This window comes from Silurus meridionalis, chromosome 2 (genome assembly GCF_014805685.1).
Source record: "Silurus meridionalis isolate SWU-2019-XX chromosome 2, ASM1480568v1, whole genome shotgun sequence".
Taxonomy (NCBI): Eukaryota; Metazoa; Chordata; class Actinopteri; order Siluriformes; family Siluridae; genus Silurus; species Silurus meridionalis.
Genome location: NC_060885.1, coordinates 25,482,598 through 25,491,778, shown reverse-complemented (window position 1 = coordinate 25,491,778; position 9,181 = coordinate 25,482,598). Strand labels below are relative to the sequence as shown.

Below are 9,181 nucleotides of genomic sequence, written 5' to 3'. Positions count from 1 at the left end.
TATTTTTTTCTCTGTTTTGGCCTTCAATCCACACTGCATTTTCAGTCAATTAAAATGTAGCCTTTTCAAATTTATCCAGATTATTGTACAAACCCGATTCCAAAAAATGTGGGACACTGAACAAATTGTGAATAAAAACAGAATGCTATGATGTGGAAGTTTCAAATTTTAATATTTTATTCAGAATACAACATAGATGACACATAAAATGTTTCAACTGAGAACATTTATCATTTTAAGGGAAAAATAAGTTAATTTTAAATTTTATGGCATCAACACATCTCAAAAAAGTTGGGACAAGGCCATGTTTACCACTGTGTGGCATCCCTTTTTTTTATAACAGTCTGCAAACATCTGGGGACTGAGGAGACAAGTTGTTCAAGTTTAGGAATATGAATGTTGTCTCATTCTTGTCTAATACAGGCTTCTAGTTGTTCAACTGTCTTAGGTCTTCTTTGTTGCATCTTACTCTTTATGATGCGCCAAATGTTTTCTATGGGTAAAAGATCTGGACTGCAGGCTGCCATTTTACTATCCGGATACTTCTTCTATGCAGCCATGATGTTGTAATTGATGCAGTATGTGGGCTGGCATTGTCATGTTGGAACTTCCCTGAAAGAGACGACGTCTGAATGGGAGCATGTTGTTGTAGAACTTGGATATACCTTCCAGCATTGATGGTGCCTTTCCAGATGTGTAAGCTGCCCATGCCACACGCACCCTATACGATCAGAGATGCAGGCTTCTGAACTGAGGGCTGATAACAACTTGTGTTGTCCATATCCTCTTTAATCCGGATGACATGGCATCCCAGTTTTCCAAAAAGAATTTCAAATTTTGATTCGACTGACCACAGAACAGTTTTCCACTTTGCCACAGTCCATTTTAAATGAGCCTTGGCCCAGAAAAAAAAACCCTGCGCTTCTGGATCATGTTTAGATATGGCTTCTTTTTTGACCAATAGAGTTTTAGCTGGCAACAGTGGATTGTGTTCACCAACAATGTTTTCTGGAAGTAAAACCTCCTGATCCCATGTTGTGATTTCCATTACAGTAGCATTCCTGTATGTGATGCAGTGCTGTCTAAGGGCCCGAAGTTCACGGGCATCCATAACCCTTTGAATGATATTATGCACTGTAGATGATGATAGCTTCAAACTCTTTGCAATTTTTCTCTGAGAAACTCCTTTCTGATATTGCTCCACTATTTTTCGCTGCAGCATTGGGGGAATTGGTGATCCTCTGCCCATCTTGACTTCTGAGAGACACTGCCACACTGAGAGGCTCTTTTTATACCCAATCATGTTGCCAGTTGAACTAATAAGTTGCAAATTGGTCCTCCAGCTGGTCCTAATATGTACATTTAACTTTTCCTGCCTCTTATTGCTACCTGTCCCAACTTTTTTGGAATGTGTAGCTCTCATGAAATCCAAAATGAGCCAATATTTGGCATGACATTTCAAAATGTCTCACTTTCAACATTTGATATGTTATCTAAATTCTATTGTGAATAAAATATACGTTTATGAGATTTGTAAATTATTGCATTTCTTTTTTATTCACAATTTGTTCAGTGTCCCACTTTTTTGGAATTGGGTTTGTATTTCTTGTCATTGCGTGGCTTTTTCAATCTGCCATTTGTGTATCATTTTCTGGCTCTCACACACTACAGATGTAGACTAGTTTACGAAGATAACAATGAGTCAGAAGGCAACAAGAAGTATGGGGTTAAAATGGATGAGACAGAGGGAGTCAGTGATGTAAACATGACCGAGATCAGAGACATTCCTGATCGCCTGATCATCATCTTTTCTCTGTTTGTGTTCTATATGGTGGATGTTCAGCCTGGACACATGCATTAGGTAACACAATTTGAAATTCTTTTTTTATTAATATATATAATAGGGTTGTCAAAATAAACACGTTCACAAATTAATTTTAACTTCATAACTTTTTTTTAACGCACGCATTTCTGTTTGACCAATTTGTATAAAAAAAAAAAAAATACATATAAAAGAGGCGAAATTAAAATCTTCAATGTGACATGTTTATTCTCAACGTCCTTTCTTTACTCAGAAAAAAACCCATTCATTTTAATCAGTAAAAATTTGTTTTACTGATGCACGGAGTCTCAAATTAGCACCAAATTCCGCCATGATGCACACAATGAACCCTCTGGTTTCGGCAAACGCTCTGACACGTTTTGTGGAATTTTTTTCCTCATAACGCTAAAACGAATTAAAATTATTCTGTCTCTTTTTGGTCGTAAAGATGTAAGAAATACGAATGCGGAGATGTAAAGGGTCTACATTCATCTGTATACACATGATAACAACAAAAAGTTGTGCTTTTGTAAAATAAAGAAAACAGACAGGGGGCGCTCTCTGCCGTCTCTTTTTACACAAACATAAATAAAACAACCTGAATCTCAGTGAATACTTGCCTCACAGACATACTAAATACAGTGGAACCCGGTTATGTCGATGTCCTAGGGGGTTGCCAAAAAGCGTCGAGGTAACCGATGATCGAGATAAACGAAAACAAAATGGCGGCAGTATATTAACGTCCTTGAAATTTCATGTACATGATGTGCGTTAATAAATAAGAATGTGCATGCACCTGTTTTTGGAGGGGTTTTTACACAACAGCGTTGCTGCGATTTGTTTGATGAAGGCATGCTAAAAAAATGTACATACGTTTGTTAACAACCACCGTCCATTCTCCATACAAACCTTTATTATATTCTCCAACATTATAAACACACAGATCGCTCAAAAAAAACAAACAGCGGCAAACAGTGCCGTCTCACATTTAGTCCACATGGGGAAAAAAAAGAAAAATAAACAGTAACTAAGTTTCTGAAAACTTATGACCATCAGGCTGAAGTAATCCGCACAAACACACAAAGCAAAGTGTCCAAAAAAACTTACGTCTGCGATGCCGAGGGGGAGATAAGCCGAGCGAGAGAGAGAGAGAGAGAGAGAGAGAGTTTGTGAATGGAAAATAGGAAATTAAAAATACCGCGACCGGCGGCACGGCGCCAAGCAGGAAAACCCGGAAGATCCAAACCGAACCCGAAACCAAAACGAGGGACAGAAAAGTCTCAGACGTGAACGGCCGAAGGGGCGTGGCAGGTGCTCGGCCGCTTTCTCTGAAGCTCCGGCTACAACTCCTTACCGAGAGCCGTGCTCCTTACCCTGCTCGCCCGCGCGCTCGGTAAGGAGTTGAAGCCGGGTGCGCGCTCGGTAAGGAGTTTGAAGCGCCGCGCTCCCGTTCATCGCATAACATTTAACAAAAAAAATGCATATGTGCACTTACTAACAGCAGAGATTCACCAGTATACAATACAAACACCTGTAGTATCTGTAAGGTTTGATTTTTCCGCCACATTCGCGAGTTCTTCTGCGGCTGCACAGTGCCGATCGACATAACTGACGTTAAAATTTCAAATTTTTCCCCCCTTGTGCTCGAGATATCAGGGTTCGGCGACATAAAAAAAGTCGACATAACCGATAAAAAATGCTTAGAAAAAGCGAGAATTTGGCGGTTCCACTTCAAAAACGTCGACTTAATAGGGTTGTCGAGATAACCGAGGGCGAGATAACCGGGTTCCACTGTATATGTATAGAAAGCTTGTAATGTCTTATTTGAAATAAACCAATATTTTTGGTTATGTAATCCGTGTGGAAGTTAGAAGAGGTACAGTTTCTCCAGTATCACCTTATTAACCGTCCATGTGGAAACATAGCAAAGGTTCCATTTGGTGTCCTTATGATTTCCGTAATTTAAAACATTTACAAGAATATTTTGTCTTCATGCTCTATGTTAAGTTTGGTTTTACTAATAATAAACATACATTTGCATAAAGCATCCATATTTGACCATGCACATGTTGATTTGAGTAATAAAAGTATTAATTTAAGGTCATTTAGAACAGATAGATATGTATGATGAATTTCCGTTTAATGTTGATAATCATGCAATTAATCGGGAAAAATATTTTATTCCAATGGTTCGCAATGGGCCGCAAACCAGCACCGGTCCATGGGTCAATTGGCACCGGGCCGCACAGAAAGAATACATAACTTACATTATTTCTGTTTTATTTATTATCTGATATTGAACAATGTTTTATTTTGGAAAATTACCAGATTTTCTCCGCCACATCTGTCTATGACTCACTCTTGATGCTTGCCAAGATACTTGCCTTGGTCACATGTCTTACCTACATCTGTTACCTTCTTAAAAGGGCTGCTCCGGCCGGTAACATATAATACATTACCGCTAAATTGAAACCCCAAGCTAGCAAAATAAACAAAAAACAACACAATGGATTCACGTTTATTATTATATTTAGAAAATATAAGTTTTTATGCTGGTCGTGTCATTTTATTTTGTTGTATTTATCTGCCACACCACAAAGGCCGGAAAATATTGTCTGACATTAAAAGAGTTGGGTACCGTTGTTTTAAACGATTGTCAGCCCTAATATTAATATGAAGAGACGCCCAGTTACCAGTGTGACACTAAAACAGGTAGTATTAATGGCTACTTTTTACTTAAGTACATATCAGAGCCCAAACTTCTTTACCCTGAGTAAAAGAGTATATTCAGTACTTCAACTTTTACAATAGTCTTTTAAAAAATAAGTATCTGTACTTCTACTTAAGTGAAGCATGTGTGTACGTTTGGCACCTATGTTTTATTTACGCATGAGTAACACGCTTATTTGCTAGAATGACCTATTAACTTTCATCCGGTGCTACAGACTCCTATCCAGATGGAGGCGGTAATGCAGCAAAATCTGGTTTGTCAACTCTCCGTAAAATATGGTAGAAGAAGAAGAAGAAGAAGAAGAAGAAGAAGAAGAAGAAGAAGAAGAAGAAGAAGAAGAAGGTGGTTCGCGTTGTTGAAGGTGAGAGCTGTAGACTACTTATAATTAATATAACGAGGACTAATTTTTATGGTCCAAAATTATGGCAATATGCAACTTGTAGCTGTGAACAATTTATTTTAACCTTCCAGATCTCACTGAGAAGTGTCTGCTTTACCACTATGTCCTAAATGCTTAATTTGTTATAGTGTCCTGCTTTTATATTTAGAACTTTTCATCCGAGTGTGATTAAACCTTGACAGAGAGAAAATTAATTAATTAATGTGTACGAGAACGGAAATGATTGACCTAAGGACAAAAAGCTTCCGTAATTAATATGGTTAAAATGTTTAATAGGTTAAATGTACATGATAACACACGAGTGCAGAGAGACTGCTTCAAACAGTAATAAATCAGGTTTTTTTTTATTTAGATTTACATTTATGGCATTTGGCAGGCACCCTTATCCATAGTGACTTACAACTGAGCAAGGGAGGTTTAAGGGCCTTGCTCAAGGGCCCAGCAGTGGCAGCTTGGTGGTGGTGGAATTTGCACTTTGTAACCTTTCGATCCAAAATCCAGTGCCTTAACCAGAGCTACCACCTCCCTAAATAAAATCTGACAGTAATATCATGCATTTTTCATACTAGATCACTATGGCCTTCTCACCAATGGCACTTCCAAAAGTATTATGGAGAACACACTACAGGCCTTTCAGGTAAGATTTATGCCTGTCATAAACCCATAATCCAAAAGCCTGTGCCCACACATGCAGATAAACCAAAAGGACAATAGTCATATGTGTTTTTAACATCTTCCACTCCAACCCATGTAAAGCAGATCTTCATAGAGCTTGCTTTGTGCACAGGGGTATTGTCATGCTGGAACAGGTTTGGGTCTCCTAGTCCAAGTGAAGGGAAAATTTCATGGTGCCGCATCCAAAGACAAAGTATAATTGTGTGTCTCCAACTTCATGGTAACAGTTTGGGAAAAAACTGCATATTTCTGGAAAGGTCAACTGTCCCAATACTGTTTTCATATAGTGTATATTGTAACCAGAATGGACAAATTTACAACTGTTACAATTCTAAAGACACACAAACCCAAAGCGACTTTCATTTGCTTATTTATACCACTGAGCAGTTAAGCGTTATGGGCCTTGCTGAAGGGCCAAGCAGTGGTAGCATGGCTGTGCTGGGATTTATCACAACACCTAAATGTGTGTGCTTTACAAATGTGCTTGGATTGAAATGATGATTGTTTCATCTTTGTAAGTTAATTTTTATTGTTACACGGTCACATGATAGTGTCATTATATGTTACAATTATGGCATTTGTCAGACACCCTTATCATGAGCGATTTTATGGTCCTTATGTCCCATGCTGAGATTTGAACTTTCAGCCTTCCAATCAGACGTCCAACATCTTAATCACTGAGCTACCATTTCTCATGCTGTAATGAGTATTTTGGATAAAACACAAGTGTAGTTTTAAACAGCAGTTCCATGTTAGACATATGAATTTTCCCACTTAATGGAATAGTAAATATCCATAAACACCATAAAATCCATAAAAATGTAATTTTCTTTTAGAAATATCTGTATATGAAATATTTGAAAGTAAATCAGAAGATTTTAAAATTTGACATTCCGTCTCTTCAGTGTTTCAACAGTTGTGGCAGCTATTCAGAAGCTGACAAGAGTACGGGTGGTCGACAACAGCAGCCTTGGAAACACCCCATATCACCGTGCCCCTAGAGTCATTCATGTATACACCAAAAATGGATTTGGCAAAGTGGGTGACACTGTACTTTTGGCCATTAAAGGACAGAAAAAGAAAGCACTGATTGTGGGTCACAAGATGCCTGGACCAAGAATGTCACCGAGGTTTGATTCAAACAATGTTGTTTTAATTGAAGAAAATGGGAACCCAACAGGAACACGGATTAAAGCTCCTATACCTACACAGCTACGCAAACTGGAGGGTGATTACTCTAAATTACTAGCTATTGCACAACGCTTTGTGTAGGTAGGGTTACTGAGCTGCATGTTTGTCTGAGAGGACCATTTGCTACTAACTGGAGACAAAAAAACAAAAAAAATTATAACTTTGCAAATCAACAACACCTAATAAAATATAATTTAATAATATAGAAAAAAAATCTGTTTTGATTGTAAATTATTAGCATGTATGTTTTTATTTTTATACAATTGCTCTTGGATTTAACAGTTCCGTATGGTATTTGTGAGGTTGCCTGAGGCAATGTTGTGCTGGCTGTTTTCATATATTTCCATCATATTCTGTTTTGTTAAGGAGCTAGTGGAATTTTACAGTTCTTTGCAAAAATAAATAAATCTGAATAAATTCAGTTCTGTTATTATTAACTCCAACAGGAATTGGCATACAAACTTTTGTTTCCACTATTTATTTCATACATGAGCATAAATAATTATGTTTAGGTCAACTTTATTTGTATAGTACTTTTCAATAATGGACATTGCCACAAAGCAGCTTTAGAGATGGAGGTTATGCAATTAAAATGTAGATTTTAGAATGTATATTTTAAGTTTATCCCTAATTGTTTAGCCAGTGGTGACTGGCAAGGAAAAACTTCCTTAGAAGAAACCTTGAGAGGAACCAGACTCAGAAGGGAACCCATCCTCATCTGAGTGGCACCGAATGCCCATATTAAATAAACAGTGTGCTCCATTTATCTTATTTCCACTGAATATAATGTTATGTGTGGTAACCACCAATAAAAATGAATATTACATCACATACCAATATTTCATATCAACTGCACATAAAACGATTTTATTATAGAAGCCCAGATCGATCGGTTAATTTCTGGTTTTCTGAACATCATCATCAGCATGAATACAAAAAAGGTTTCTTAGGGGTGTGTGATGACACTGACAAAACTGTTTGGGATTCATCAGATTTTATGATGCAATTTAAGAAAATGTTACTAAAAAGAAAAAACCCCACAGGTCTACTGTCCATACTTTTACTGTTTAACTGAGTAATAAATAAAACTTCTAAAAAATAGATAACTAACAAACATTTGAGTAGATATTTAATTCTGATGGTTATTGAAGCTGAAGTGATTAAAAAGCCAATGTTTGAATGTAATTCCTTCTAACCGCTATCTTATAGATGCGCACTATTCTGTACCAATGTCTTGAACTCAGCACATTTTAAATAGGAAATAAAAACTTTTTTTTAATTACTTACGAAATTGCTGAATTTAACCAGACTGGTTTTAATGACAATATGCTAAAGTAATGGAAAGTTATTAGCATGTACATAATTTTTCTTATATTTTCTGACCAAAAGGTGACACACGGTAAGTTCTGTAACAGCGGTTGCCAAATGGCCCGAGCCCCAAATGGCCAATAGTTCAGTTGGATGACATTCGATTCCATATTACAAGATGCAAAAATTCATTTCCATGATTTAAAAACAAATTATAAAATTCTGTTAAAGATACACACAATTTTCAAATCTAATTGAAATAGACAATTCAAATAGAATCACTAAAGCAAGCAGACAGTATGTATTATATGTCCACGTTTGTAAAATGAAAAGAGTGATGTGTGATACCACTTATTTTCTTTTCAGTCTGAACAGTAGTTTTTATTAATACTTATACCAATACAAATATTCTTGAAAGCCATCATTATTAATATTATTTAGACTACAATGGACCGCACTTCTGTTTCATTGTTTTAAAAAGTCCCCTGTTGTTTCTTGATGAACTGATGAACTCTTCTGCTTTTGAGAAAAGTCTCTAAGATATATAATATTAAAAAGTACACTCTAAAGCTTTTAATAGTCAGGAAATTATTAAGTAGTAAAGAGTTTGGCTGATGACATTAGAGCAGGGGTGTCAAACTCAAATTCACAGTGGGCCAAAATTAAAAACTGGTCGTGGGCCAAACCCAATATTTATTGAAAAAATTACTGCAATTGTGCATGTTTTCTCTCTAGATGTGTAATGTTAAACCTTTTCATATGGAAACAAACTTTAGTTTTGCATAAACATTAAAATTGGAACAACCTAAGCTTAAAATTATAAACACATGAGAAATTAAACTTGAAATAAAACACAAATCAGTGGTATTCATTTCTTATTATGTCTCTCTCTCTCTCTATGGACTTTCAAATCCCTTTATAATGTAAATCTTTTTTCACAGGCCAACAACAAAACCAAAAATAATAATTTCCTTCAATTAAAAAAAGCAATCTTTCAACGATTAACAGTCTATGCCTTGGAGTAAGAAAAGTGCATAAAGACATCATTCATTCA

The 9,181-nt window shown here is 36.4% G+C and overlaps 1 protein-coding gene across 1 annotated transcript; it reads left to right on the top strand.

Moving 5' to 3' along the window:
• Nucleotides 1-4,860: 4,860 nt before the first annotated feature.
• On the top strand, nt 4,861-7,240 carry mrpl14 (mitochondrial ribosomal protein L14). Its single transcript, XM_046874399.1, has 3 exons — nt 4,861-4,914; nt 5,523-5,590; nt 6,534-7,240. The coding sequence occupies exons 2-3, from the start codon at nt 5,529-5,531 to the stop codon at nt 6,898-6,900; spliced, it is 429 nt and encodes a 142-aa protein (XP_046730355.1). The 5' UTR covers nt 4,861-4,914; nt 5,523-5,528; the 3' UTR covers nt 6,901-7,240.
• Nucleotides 7,241-9,181: the final 1,941 nt, after the last annotated feature.

What these genes read in the sequence shown, in the direction of transcription:
- mrpl14 (XM_046874399.1), top strand. Translation starts at nt 5,529, where the DNA reads ATGGCCTTCTCACCAATGGCACTTCCAAAAGTATTATGGAGAACACAC. An exon ending in ACACACTACAGGCCTTTCAG is followed by an intron (nt 5,591 to 6,533) that starts GTAAGATTTATG and finishes CCGTCTCTTCAG; the next exon opens with TGTTTCAACAGTTGTGGCAG.